The sequence below is a fragment of the Heterocephalus glaber genome, unplaced genomic scaffold (genome assembly GCF_053883595.1).
Source record: "Heterocephalus glaber isolate CG9 unplaced genomic scaffold, H.glaber_assembly_v1.0 deba00001538, whole genome shotgun sequence".
In the NCBI taxonomy this organism is placed as follows: domain Eukaryota; kingdom Metazoa; phylum Chordata; class Mammalia; order Rodentia; family Bathyergidae; genus Heterocephalus; species Heterocephalus glaber.
The window spans coordinates 22236333-22251046 of record NW_028258333.1 but is presented as its reverse complement, the minus strand read 5'-3'; the positions used below and the strand labels follow the sequence as shown (position 1 = coordinate 22251046).

Sequence of the window (14714 nt, the reverse complement as noted above, 5' to 3'; positions counted from 1 at the left end):
TTGAAATTTTGAAGTCTCTGATAGGGTTTCTTTTCCATTTTCTCAGCATGGTTCTGGGTCACAATTCTCTCTTATCTTAGAGACAAGGTTTCTAGGAACAGAATCTCAGCTGATTCTCAGCCCACAAGAAGCAAAATGAGGAAATGTGTCATTTTCTAGAAGTAGAATATAATTCCAACTAACAATAGGAATTGTCTTGGAGTGCTCATTGCTTTAGTGATTTGTCTAAATGTGATGTTGTTATATCTTTGAACAAACATACCAATACAGCTTAAAGCTAGCTATGATTGTAGTGTTTGGTTCTGGGTCAAAACAATAAAGAAAATAGACCAAAATCCTGACTTTGTAGAATATATAATCCACTAGACTGACAGACAAAAGAATAATTAAGTAGTTATCAGGTGCTAATGAATGCAATGGAGAAAAATATTGTGAATGTGTAGTTTGTTCCTATTTTGTATTAGGTGAAGGAAGGCCTTATTGACAAAGAGATATTTGAAATAAAACCTCCAGACAGTCATGAGATAAGCTATCCAGAGATGTAGGAGAAAAATCTTTCCAAGCAGACAGAACAGTGAGTGCAAACGCTCTGGGGAAGGAGTGTGCCTTGTGTGCTTCAGGGTCAGCAAAGTGGGTTTGTTGTATACATTATGAGGAACAGCAAGAACATTAGATGCAATCCGAGAGGTAGTAGGTGGTGAGGTCAAGATAAGGACTTGAGTTGGACCCTGTGTGAAATAGGATGTTATAGGTGGTTTAAGCAGAAGGATGATATGGGCAGACATGTATTACAAAAGGTTCTTCTCTCTGGCTGCTGTGGCAAGAACAGCCTGCAGGGAGAGCAAGAGTAAAAACAAGATGACTGGGTAGAGGGCTGGTGCAAAAATCCAGGCAAGAAATTGTGGCTTGGACTAAAATTCTTATGGCAGGAGTAAGGAAGATTATATCATACATGCACTTTGAAGGCATATCTACCTCATCTTTTGAAGACTGGAAGTAGGATATGAAAGAAAGGAGAAAGTCAAGGATGATTTCTAGGTCTTTTGTCTGAACAAGAAGAGAACAGAGTTGGCTGAATCAGGGAAGAATGTCCAAGCACAGGTTTCCAGGCGAAGAAAACCAGACATTCCTGCCTCTCACATGCTGACTTTTCTGCCTCTGACATGTTGAATTTGACATGTTGAATTTGAGTCTAGCCATCCATGTGGAAATCACGTGGGAATGGAGATGGAGAAGGTGGATTCTGGAAGAAATTTGGAATATAAATGGCAGCATTGTGAGCCTCTGTAATACTCATAAAGCCAGGGGAATGGTGGACTCATCTAGAGGATGGTCACAGATAGCGAAGCTAATTCTTGGCACCTTCTAACATTTGGAAGTTGTGTAGAAGGGGAGGGTCCACCAGGCGATCTTCAGAAGGAGCAGCTGTCTGAGATACTTTGTTGAGATCAGATCACTAAATTTGAGCCTCTAATTTATCAATTAAAAAGGTACAATTGTACAAATATAGCTATTATATTCTATGAAGAAATGGCTATGAATTCATGATAGGAACATGACTGGACTAGCAGATTGATGATGCAATCTTCTCCTTGGCTACTGGGATGAACCTTGACATTTTATGAGACAAGGAGGAAGCATTGGAAGAGGCACAGAACAATTCTTCCTTGGTGTGGAGTTTTGGGAGAATTTTCAGTATATTCGCCTAATGTAGAGGCTTCTGATAGGAAGTGTTCAAAACTTATATGTGATTTATTTTTGAATAGATTATTTATGATATTTTATAGTTTCAGAATGACTTCAAAATTATTCTTGCATGCTTGGATATTTACTCTCTTCTGTAAGGTTCATGATATAATAATTTTTATTTGAGTTAGGGCCCCTTTCTACATTTACAATGGTAATATACATGACAAACACCATAATCACATTTGATATTTGGAAGGTTCATTGCCAAATTATAAAAATCACTTTTTTGTCTTCATTTTTTTTCCTCTGTAAATCTTGAAGGTGATCTTTCCTCATCACTTCTTTGTCCATGTCCATTCCTTTGGAGAATCTTCTTAATAACCTAAGAGAAAAGATTCAAAGTGAAGTTACAAATCTTTATAAAGAATTTAGAAGTGATAATCACCCAGTGTATGGCAGTGATTAAATAATAAATTGTTTTTCTTTTTCTTTATTATTTCCCCTGAGAAAACTTATCCATTTAATTTGAATCCCACCATGCAACTGAACAGTTTTACTCTTAGAACGATGTCTAAGGTCCTGACTCTGCAGTTTCCTCATCTAAAAATGGAGTTGTCACATTAGATTAAATAATATTTGTAAAAACAATTACACAGACATTGGCATGTAATTGCAAGCCAAAAGACTATTTCTCTATGAATGAATAAGAATAATATTTATTTCTGATTTAAGAAAAATTGCAATGCCAAATTAATCATATCTACAGATTTGTGGAATTTTAGAGCAACAGATTACTTTTCTACAATTGTCTCATTTTTTGATTTAAAAAAATATCAGGTATAGCATGGTCTGCTTTTCATCCACATAAATATCAGCTTTCTTGCATCTTAAATCAGAAATATTTTTCAAAAAAATTAAACTGTGACTGGAGGGATTCCAACACCTGTGAGATAGAGAATTGCATGTAAATGGTTTTTAGATATTTTTATTTCACAAAGTTAAAGAAGTGCCTTAAGAATATATTTTACTTGTTCAGAGCTGAGGTCAAAGGTTTTAGTTTGTGGTCATTTCACACATGAAGATATGAGTTAGTTTGTTACCTGAGTTGACCCTTGCTGACTGACATACACATTGCTTGTATCAATCACTGCTAGAAATTACAGGGAATCATTTTACTGAGGAAACTCGATCTTTGAAAGCACAAATCTAAAACCAAAGGTCAACCTTAAGTGAACTAAGTGGTGAAGAACAGCTGGTCCTATTGACTTTTTGGGCCCTGCCCACTACAATTCTAAACACATCATATTTAGATACTATATTTTTGTAACTAATGTTGAGTTGGAAAATTAATTTGGAATTAAGGAATGAGCTGGTGTGTGATTAACTCCATAGTACAGCATATTTTTTAAACCAGCCTTGGCTAAATTTGTAGCTGAATTTGGAGTCATAATTGTCAGTGGTAGTGGATGGAGAAAATCATGAGAGGGCCAGAAGATGTTTAGCACACAAATGCTTTGAAAACACAATTACTGAAGCAGCCATCACCATTTGTTATAAAGATAGAGGAGGAGGTTAGAGAATATTTTAAAGTCAGATGGCTTGAAGAAAAAGTGGGATGAAAGTCCCAGTTACACTTGTAACTAAAAGTAATCAGGTCCTGGTTCATTTGTTCACAAGATAATCAATTTCCTGTGCTTTTTTTTTTTTTTTTTTTTTTTTTGTGGTACCAGGGATCGAATTCATGACCTTGGGAGGTAGGTGCAGCACCACTGAGCTAAATCCCTTCCTGTGCTTTCTGCTTTTAACACTAATTGTTTTCCTACTCTCTCTCATAAGGTGATTTGCTTGATTTATAGCTTCGTTAAAATAAATTTCCAATGGCATGAGTTCATCACCAGAAATTACATTTTAGGTTGTTTGAAGAAAAATCATTTGTTCACTTATATTTGTAAATATATTAGGTAGAGGACACTGACTTTGCTCATTACTGACACACTTATCCTCTTTAATTTAACCACATTCTTAATAATTGAAAAAAATTTCTTGAAAGTGAACTTTTTGCATAAAGTCTATGAAGATAGAAGTGAAATAAGTGACTTTAACTGAATAAGTATAATATCCAATACAGAATCCCAAACTTCTCAATAGATGTTGACCACCTCGGGGTTCCTGGGACTTTAATTTGGACCCTTCATCTTCATGGCCCTGCATCAGTGAAAATCTTCTTTCTTTCCAAGTAGAAGACACTGTGCATGTGAGAGATGAAATGCCAGCTCATTAGTTCACCCATCCATCCACATATTGTTTCATGGGCTCATTTCACCTGCAAATATTTCTTGGGCACTCAAATACCACAGACCAGCAGTAGTAATCTCTAATGATGAGCGCTTTTTATCTGCCAGGAACAAACCTCCACATTTTATATATATGTTAACTTATTTCATCTGTACAAAACTCTATGAGGTGGGTAAGATAATTAATCCTATTTTATAGATGGGGAAACCAAGACACTATGAAGCCACTTGCCCAAGCTTACACATAGATGGGCATAGATCCCCAAGCCACTTCATAGATGTGGCTCCAGAGAACAAAATTAAGGCATGTCATCATCATCACAAATGTTGCTACTTCTAAACGCAGACCTTGTAGACTCAGAGCTGTCAGGCAACAACCTTCCCTTGCAACTGTTTATAACAGCAAACAACATTTTAACCTGAAAAACCACACTCTAGTTTTGCTCTGCTTATCTTGAACGATCTTCAAATAACATCACTGTGGTTACAGTTCATTTTAAAAATATGATCTATTGACTTGTACATGGATATCTGGAGCAACAAATAGCACAGGACAAGTGTGACAGTCCCTGAGTCTTCAAAGGGTTCTTTCCCCTTTCCTCCCTTTCTCTTTCCCTCATTCATTTCCTCCCTCCTTCCTTCCCTTCCTTCCTTCCTTCCTTCCTTCTTTCTTTCTTCCCTTCATTTTGTCAGCAAAAATGAGAATGGAGTACCTTACTGGAAAGGGATCCTCTTTTATTTTAAATATCAGGAGTAGGCTTTCCAAGTTATCAGCACAACGGTTCTTGATTCACCATCATATGAATGAGTCCTAATTGCAGAAGTTTCCTGTGCTCTCATTTGATTCCTCAGTGCAGAGACAGAGAGATGTGAAAGGCAAGCAGAGCTAGAGCTAAAGGAGCTGACTTGGGCATTGTTCAAGGAAGCATTCTGACAAGGAAGTAACAACCCCAGAGAGTGTCAGGGGACACTGGCACACAAAGTGACTGGTACCCTGGAAGATGGCAGGTGGATGGATTTCAGCTAGAGAGGTCCTGGATAGCAGGAAAGGTTTAGGGAGTTTGAAGAGGTGGTTTTGGTGGTGAATATGTCAAGATGCTCCTGGAACACACTGGGTAGGGGGCCTGAGTGAGATGTTTGACATCCAGCTATGCTGGAGACAGTCCTGCACAGAAGAATTGTTCTGTCTGACCTGGCAATAGTACCTCAGTCGGGGTACCCTGCAAGTTGATAAAATTCCCATCCTAAATGAGAGAAGTACATAACTTTAAAAAGTCCTGTGATCTCCAGCTTTCCCTGGGAGTTGGGCCCCTTTTCAGGAGTAGCTCTGTAATACGGTTTCTTATCTCAGGCAAAATGCTGAAGAGAATCTTCTCTGAAAGTTAATCATGTTTAGTTGCTGTGGCCAGATGATGATATTCCCAAATTGTTCAGACTTTGTAGAAATTTTTCTGCCCATCAGGAGAGAAAATAATTGTGGCTCATCTTATGCATCTAGTTGTTCTTAATCAAAGAAAATAAATCTTATTATATTCCTGGAGATTTGGGAAGTGATTTTACCAGTTAAAAATAAAGCACATTTCCTTAACAGAGTATGTACAATTAAGTGCAATCTAAAATGAGGGGCCTATGGAACCTACCTTCTTCAAGACAACAAAATAATACAATATGTCTTTTAACAAAGATATAAAAATATTTGGTGATAAAGAAGTCAGAATTATATTACATGACCTCTTGGAGGCTATTCATGTTCTATTGCTTTTCAAGTCAAATGGAAATTTCTCTATTTTTCTTTGCAATCTGGCCTGTTCTTACTAACTCAATGGAGTCACTCTGCACTCTTTGCAGAAGGCCCTTCGAAGAGTCAGATTTGCTCTTTCTGCACAACCTGCTCCATGTCCTGGCCTAGACCTCTCTTTCACTTAGGATGCTGCCTCCTCCTCTCCTCAATAGCAAAATCCATGCAGGCTTCCTCTCCGCTCTCTCCAGTTTCCAAAATGCTGGCTATCTTATAAGACCCAGCATACTCCTTCCTGGGAAGAGTCCCTCTAGTATACAAAAAAAAAGTCATACAAAGGTCTACTAGAAAGAACTCAAAAAAATCAGACCCCCCAAATATAAAGACCCAATTCAAAAATGGGCATCTGAAATGAACAGACATTTCTCAAAGAGTAAAAGCAGCAAATAAACATATAAAAAATGTTCAACATCACTGGTCATTCAAGAGATGCAAATAAAATCAATGCTGAGATTCCAACTCACACCAGAAAGAATGGCTGCTATCAAGAAATCAACCAATAACAAATGCTGGCGGGGTTGTGGGGAGAAAGGAACCCTTCTTCATTGTTGGTGGGAGTGCAGACTGGAGCAACCACTGTGGAAATTGGCATGGAGATACCTCAAACAACTAGGATTAGAAGTCCCATTTGACCCAGCTATTCCTCTGCTGGGGATCTTCCCAAAAGAATGAAAAGAATCATACCACAGTGAAATATGCGCACCCATGTTTATAGCAGCACAGTTTGTAATGGCTAAAACTTGGAAACAGCCCAATTGCTCATCAACTGGAGACTGGGTAAAGAAGACTGGATTGACTGGATAAAATGGAGTACTACTCAGCCATAAAGAATGAGAAACTAGAGACATTTATTTGTAGCTAAATGGTTGCACATTGAGGCCATACTCTTAAGTGAAATAAATAGGACACAGATGTGTAAATACCAAATAGTTTCTCTGGTGTGAAAAACTAAAAGTGTAAATAAGGATTAAAATGTATAATTGATATTGTGAAATAGGAAGAAAAAGTCTAAAGGAGTAGGGGAAGTGGGAGGCGTAGGGGAAAGGAAAGAAGGGAAAAGAAAAAATGAGAAAAAAATGGAAACAAAGTCTTTGTAAATAGGGAAGAGTACAAGGAGTGAAGGGAGGGCAGGGGAATGGGGAAAAAATAAGAACCAAGATACTCATGTAAAGGTACAAGATCCCAATGATGAATGTAACTGTATTGTATACCTAAAATTTACCAATAAACTTAATGAGAAAGAAGTCATGTTTTGAATTGCTATCTTATTACACTTTATTGGCTTATCTTGAATTTTTCTCTTGTTATTCATTCATGAAATAAGTATCTTGCAAAGCAAACAGAGGAGGAATTTACTTGAAAGCAGTAGCTGAGTTTGGCGCTCATGCTTCTCTTTCCCATGGAAGCTTATCTGGGTCTCAGGGGTAGGTGCTTAGTATTGAAAAGTAATCCTATCAGCCATCATTTCTATATCACTTCTCACATGTCAGATAAAATGCCAAGGATTTTACATGAGCAATCTCATTTAATTCTCACATGATGAGGAAGGACAGTTACACCCATTTAACACAGGACACAGCCAGGATTAGTAGGTCTTTAAGATAAGGTAGCTAGTAAATGATGCACACCATTTTCAGTCTTATGATTTTCTGATTCCAGCACCTTTGTTCTTAAATATTATAAATGTATTCCACATCTCGATTGCTTACTGTCATTTTCTTTTTAGTTTTCATTTTTTATTAGTACATGTTTGGAGTACATAATGTTTACATTACTCGTGGGAAGTTGCTACACATATGTAACACATCTTAATTCCTTTTCTCATCCCCTTTCTCTCCCTTCACTCCTCCCTCCCTTCATCTCTTGATCCCCTCCCCATTTGAGAAAGATCTATCTCCCCATTTCCTATTATCTTTCTTTTTTGCTCTTTATTTATGTTTTGTGTTTCTTGTATAAAAGAAACCATGTGATATTTAAGCTTGTATGCCTGATATATTTCATTTAACATTATGGATTCAATGATAGACACTTCTCATAAGAAATACAACTGGCCAATAAATTCATGAAGAAATGTTCGACATCACTGGCCATTAGAAAAATGTAAGTTAAAAATCAATGAGATTCCATCTTATCCCAGAAAGAATGGCTATCATCAAGAAATCAAATAAAAACATTGCTGGTGAGGCTGTGGGGAGAAAGAAACCCTTCTACATTTTTTTCTGGGAAAGTAAACTGGTACAACTACTATGGAAATCAGAATGGAGATTGCTCAAAAAATGAAAACTAGAAATCTCATTTGACCCAGCTATTCCCCTTGTAGATATCTTTCCGAAGGAGTTAAAAACATCATATTACAATGATACATGCTTACTGCCTTGACAGCTTCTAGCATGCCAGAAATCAATTTCAATTAGTACTAATACAGGTAATAAAATTCACACAATAAAGGATCAATAATTTAGAACAAGTAAATTGAGGTATAAAGGTCTAGATAGTTTCATTTCTGGGCACAGAAAGAAATTTGTAAAAGATAATTTGATATCACTGAGAAATTAGGATATATGCTTCTTAGACAACCTTCATATTATCAAAGTTAAAGTGCTTTCATTTCAAACTCAGCAAACTCTGTAGTGTAATAAACAAGTAGCATAAATCAAATAGAGAGAATTCATAGTATTAAAATTTAAATGTAAGTGATTATAGCAGCTGGCTGCACTTGGATAAGGGACTGGTGTCATCCTCTGCCTGCCTTACCCTTGTTGTGAAGGACCTGGGACTTGTCATAGGGGATGTGCATTTAACATGTTTGGCTTAGGTTTGCTCTTTTATTGTGTGATTCTTCCTTTCTTCTGCTGTGTTGATGCATACTCTCTGGGTTTTGTCCTTAGTTTCCCCATCTTGCATACTGTCTTCTGATGAAACTGGCACCCAGACTTTTCTATATGCTATAACTTTCACTATATATATAACATACCGTAACTGGAGTATGGCTAATCTGTCAGTGTGTGGTTGGAGGCCATGGTCTTGGTTAGTTCCTTTTGCAAGAGGGATCCTATTTCTCATGTTCTTCTATTTATGCTAGCCTCATTTTATGTGCCAAAAGAAGAAGATACAGAACCTCAATGGTCCATCCAGCTAGCTTTAACTATCACTTAACTGACCTTCTGTTTTAGACCCAAGGTGCTCCATAGCATTGATGAGGCAGACCCAACAAATTGACTGCTGCCTCAATTGTGAGCAAGCTTGCTATCCTTTAGGTATTGCAGGCTGATCTCTCCAACCAAGCCTAGCTTTTACCCTTCCTTGACAGCCTACATTAGAAATGTCCAGCATACCTTGAGCCTGAGCCCACTCAAATTAGGACAGCTTTTGGTCATACTTACAGGAATTTTATAGTCTAAATAATTTGCAATCAGTTCTTGAATAAAAGGATGTTTCAAAAGAAGAGCAATTTCAATCAGCTCCATGTTCTTGACACCTAGGTCCTGAAATGTCTTTGTGAAGTTCTTTAAGGAAGAACAAAAATGAAGATAATTAATTTACAATCCTGCAGATATTAAAAAGTGGTTTATTTACTAAAAGAATTTCCATAACTTTTATACAATGATACATATATATTTTATATATATATATTTTTCAGAGCAATTCAGAGAAAATATACTTGGAATTGAGGGCCACATTCCTTATATATAGGGGTAGTTGAAATATATAGTGAATGTCTAAATTTTCAAAAAAAATTATAGTAAAAGACACATTGCCATTAATCCCCTTCAAAATATTCTCCCTAGCTTCAAACACACTTACTCCATTGTTTCTGCCACTTTCTGAGGCAGTTCTGGAAATCCTCTTCAGAGTGTCTTTATGAATGTGATCCAACCATAGTGAATGTTGCTGCCCAGTGCCATCCAACAAAAAGGTAGGCTCATAAGACCATTATGGCATATCCCTATCTACTTTATTCATGAGATATGGCTCCATGTGACTTCTGGATCTTTCCCAAAGTCAAAGTAACCTTGTAAGGTAAATATTTTTAGTTGATTCAGTCTTGGTGACAGCCATCATGGCACAACTAAAGATATAAAAGAGGACTTCCAGAACAGCTTCAGAAAGTGGCAAGAATGATGAAGTTAAGTGCAGAGAGAGGGAGCATTTTAAGGGATATTAATGGCAGTGTGTCTTTTATTGTAATAAATTTAAAACATTTTAAACATTCACCATATTTTTTAATCATACCTCATACAAGTTATCCCTTTTACAAATAATCTAACTAACCTCTGCATAAATGTTCTCTATCTTTAGGTGACTGACAAATCTGTTAGTGTCTTGTGCTTCATTTCCCCCTCGGAATACTGTAAGTAGTGTTTCCATGGAAATCTTTTCAGTGTTTGCCTTTTCTTTTTCCTTTTGTTCCCCTTCATCGCTCTCCTCTTTCAGTTCTCTTTCCTCTCTTCCATCCTTGTCCTCAAGTTTAGGAAATTCTTCAATGGGACTCATGCCAGGAGAGAAGGAAGTCTGAAAAAGTAACCAAAGAGAACATGAAGTCAGACTTGAAGTCCATGCAGATACTCAGAAAACACCAGTGCATCACACTTATGATGCAATGGAATGGCAGTATCCATTGCAAATTACAGAAAATCTAGAAGAGAATATGCTAGCTACATTGAAAATCACAGTGTCAAAGTTGTTGGGCAATTTTGCTTGTAGCCTCAGTGTGGGGTGCGTTTTATTTGTTTCTATGTCTTCATATACTTTTGAGCTTACTACATAGCTAAGTATATCAAATCCCTCAATAAATTGACACCAGAATACATTAGGGTACATGGTTCCAGACTTCTACACATAAATATAGAATTTCAACAGGATTTGCTTTTGAATTGATTGCAGTTGGACTCGTGGCAAATTAATTTCTCAAGTTTAATAGATTCTAATAGCTTTAGGAACATTTCTTTGGATACTAAACCCTTAGAAAGCAAAATAGAAAGCAAATCAAATATTTAAAAATCCAGTTGGGATTCTTACTACTGCTCTTTGAAACTGGGCTAACAGCCTTGAAGTAAGACACTCACATTTTAAGTATGGAAAAAAGTACTTTCTTATGTATCAAAAGCCTGAAAAATATTCCTGGACTTTGACTTATTGATTATGGTTTTAAGAATTAATCCTGAATAAACATGAGTAATCACAAAGACTTGAATATAGATGTTCATTCAATATTAGAACAAAAATAGAAAATCTATGATTCCAAAAATGGGTGGTGACATAAATTATATTTTGTGATATGATCCCATACTGCAGCAAAAATTATGGCTTAGAATAATACTTAATACACAAGAAAACATTCACGGTAGATTAAGTATATTAAAAAAAGCATTCTGGGAGGCTGAGGCAGGAGGAATCCAAGTTTGAGCTCAGCCTGGTAACTTAATACTTAGGGAGAACCTGCCCTATAACAATTTTAAAAAGGGCTAGAGATATAGCTCAATGTGAAGAACTTGGGTTCAATCCCCAGTGCTGCTAAAAAAACCACACCAAAATAAAGTAAGAAATATACTAGGATCTTCATTTTATTATATAATCTATCCTTACTAACAAAAATAAAGGGCACAGATACATTAAAGAGTTAATAGTGGTGGTGGAACAGATGGTCTCTCTATTTGTTTTATTCTTTTCAAACCTTTACGGTTAGTGTGTGTGTGTGTGTGTGTGTGTGTGTGTGTGTGTGTCTGTGTCTGTGTTTCTTCTGAGGATGAGGTAATCAATAGTTGATGATTTCCCATAGGACAATGAGTAATTTGAAATGTAGTTGCTCAGATGTCACAGAGCACTTGAGTTCTGATTTTCTTTTTCCCAAGAAAGGAAAAAAATGCTAATTTGGCAGAGTGTAATATCTGTAAATATTTTAATTCAGTAGGAGTATTAAGTGTATAGATTATGCAAGTTCTCTGAAAACAATTATGTAAATGTCATGTGTAAAAGGAGTGTGACATGACACAAAATTAAGCCTCTGGTAGTCATATGTTCTCATAAGGGACCTGGAGGGACAGTGGGCAGTGTAATGAAGACAGGTTCCTTTGCTTTTGCTTCAGTTGAGGTTCTAAATCCTTTGATAAATTTGGAATTTAACTGAATATTAAAGGAGGAGGACTCTAACAGTTGGGGATTTGAGAATTACACATTGAAACATATTTTCAGTATCTTTTAAAACTGCTCTCCTTTAAAGAATTAGAAATGCAACTTGGCAGGAATGTAAAACTGGATTCAGTATCTCTACCTAGAAATCTTGAAATTAGAGCACTAGCTACTCATCAGTAATATCTTGGGCAATGGAATATTTAGTATAGCAAAATCAACATAGGATGTAAAAGATCTTGCTGAGTGAGTATGGAATGAATGAACAGCTAGCAGAGGTGCAACATGGACAAGATAAACGCAGAATCTGTAGGTGAAGAAATGACTGGTTGGTTAGGTGACCAGGAAATGCCAAAATTAAACAAAGGAAAAAGTTGGTCTTTCTGCATTTATTTCAGTAATTAAGGAGGGACTTATTTTTGAAAGGTCTTATATAAGCATTTATAGTGCAAGTGAATTTTTAGTCCAAAAGGTAACCATATATCTCTGACATTTTAGAATGAAGAACCCTTAGCTTACTGATGTCAGAAGCCTCTTTTAAAATATTCTGTTCATTTTGCTGTCTGGAGGTTGAAACAGAATAGACTTAGTGACTCAGTAGGAGAGAGGAAAAGAATAAAAGTCTAGATCAGACCAAAGAAGCCAGATCAGCATTCTTGGGACCTGAGGATCCTGCAAGAAAAAGGGAATGTTCTCTCCAACAGAGACTCAGGAAGACAGCAATTTTGAATGTGTGTATAGGAAAAAAAACGAGTGATGTTATTTGGAAGAAAAGCCAGTGCTTCTGAATAAATAGGTGTTAGTGGCAACAAAAATCTAGGAGGGTGTCATTATCCTCTAAGCAGGGGAACAGTGGTGCTGTCGAGCACTGTGTCCTGTGTGGCTAATTCTCAGACACGGGCCTCAACAATGTCCAATAAATGGACACCTGCAAGCCTGCACATCTTTCTGACCATGTACTTGTGTCAGTCAGCTCAGTTGTACATCTCAGAAGGCAGAAAATAAGGTCAGTTCTGAGGAAATAATGTAGGCAAAGCATCAAAGAGAAGAATGAAATAGAAATTTATGTCCTTTGAAGTCCAAGGCCTCAAACACTCCTGCTCAGATATTTTTACAAGATTTTTGCAATGTGGAAGAGCCAAGCTCATAATTTGCTAAATTCTAGCATTACTACCCCACACAGTTTGGAAAAATGAATTTTCCCAAAATGTCCTTTATTGTAAAGATTCAGCAGGACTAGGACATTACTGAAGAAAACCTTACTCTTGAGCTTCTTTTAAACTACTCAAGAAGTCATAGCTTTAAACAGAATGTCTACGCCATGCTGAAGAAAATCAGCACGAGCAACAGAGAGAGAAGGAAGAATGAAATGAGAGTGTGGTGATGGTGATTTTCAGTTGTTTTTGCAGAAAGCGGAACCAGAGATCGGGCTGAATCTGTTGGGAGTGAATATATGCAATTGGAGGTGCTATTTCTGGGCTGGTTTTTCTGACCTCCTGAGAGGTGGTTGCCCAGGAAACTAGAATACAGTTGGAAAGGATTCAGAAATTGAGCAGCATAATTAGAGACAAGATAGTGAGGACCAAGGGTTGAGTGAGAATGAGGGAGGTGGATGGCTCCTGGGTTTCAAAAGCTTCTAGGGTTCATTCCAAGTCAGGAGCAGGTCCAGGAGTCTGTGAGAGGGGCAGACGCACCATACCTTGTCTTATCCCATGCCCATATTTAGTCTTTTGTGTTGTTTAATTCTTGTACGATGTCCTTGGATTTTAAAAGAGCCCTTGACAGCAGTACTCAAGGGAAGCTGCTTTTTAGGTGGGAGCACTGAATTCTCCCAAGGTGACAGTTTAGGGACAACAAGGTGCTGTCTCCTCAGCTGCCCAGCCACCAACCACTGAGGTGGCTGTTTTGTTGCTATGGTAACTTCCCTAGCAAAACTTTCTTTTCCCTGGTCTTTTCTAGATGCTCCAGGCATCCCCTAGGATCCTGGTACTGCCTTTGCCTGCCTGAAATGTTCATCCTCCTCCTGTCTACCATGGAGACTGGACCCTCTCTCTCTCCCTTCCTCCCGCCTTTCCTAGCACTCTTCGAAAGCATTGACTACTTGCTCTTTGAAACTACTTTTGTATGTTGATCCACACTCAAGGTAGGAATAATTTAGCAGCAAGATTTAATGGATAAGCAAAGCCTTGCCTGAATTACTAAATCTCCTTACTTCCCACCTTTGCCCACCACAGGCTGTTCTCAGTGGAACAGGCAGAGAGATGCTGAAATGTTTTAAGTCAAATGATGGTGCTCTTGTAACTTCTCATCTGGTGCAGTGCAGAGTTAAAGCTGATTTCTCCACAGTGTCCTCAGGCTTCTCCCCCTCACTCTTCCTACCAGCTAATATCCGCCAGGTCTCTCCTCTCCAGCCCTACTGTTCAACTCCCTGTTCATTGGAACACACCAGGAGCAGCCCCGTGCTGTGCTGTGGCTTTTCCAGTCACACTTGCTCCCCCTTAAAATGTGCATGCCCTAGAGCTCTTCCACTTTTTCCAAGCCTGCTTCTGTGCACTGCAGAGACTTTCTCTCACCACCTACCACAATTCCTGTTATTTTTCTCCCACCTCTATTTTTTTTTAGTGTATGTTTATAATACATCATAGTTACATTCATTTTGGGGGATTGATGTATGGATAAAGCATATCTTGATCATTTTTAATCAAAACGATTATTTGTTTTCAGTCACCACTTGATGAGGTCTATATTTTATTTATTTGGTGATTGCTTGTCCTTCTCCTACCTGAAATGATTTTTTGGTCCAC

The 14714-nt window shown here is 37.5% G+C and overlaps 1 protein-coding gene across 2 annotated transcripts in view; it reads right to left on the bottom strand.

Moving 5' to 3' along the window:
* Positions 1 to 1852: 1852 nt before the first annotated feature.
* Positions 1853 to 14714, bottom strand: part of Spef2 (sperm flagellar and cilia associated 2) — a 163079-nt gene continuing 150217 nt past the window's right edge. The window contains exons 37-39 of one of the 2 annotated variants that reach the window (XM_087189290.1): positions 10054 to 10293; positions 9165 to 9287; positions 1853 to 2071 (exon numbers count right to left, since the gene is read on the bottom strand). In XM_087189290.1, coding sequence (XP_087045416.1) covers positions 1982 to 2071; positions 9165 to 9287; positions 10054 to 10293 — 453 coding nt within the window. In that variant the 3' untranslated portion in view covers positions 1853 to 1981. The remainder of the gene's footprint in view (positions 2072 to 9164; positions 9288 to 10053; positions 10294 to 14714) is intronic. The other variant, XM_013073533.3, reaches the window with a different exon arrangement.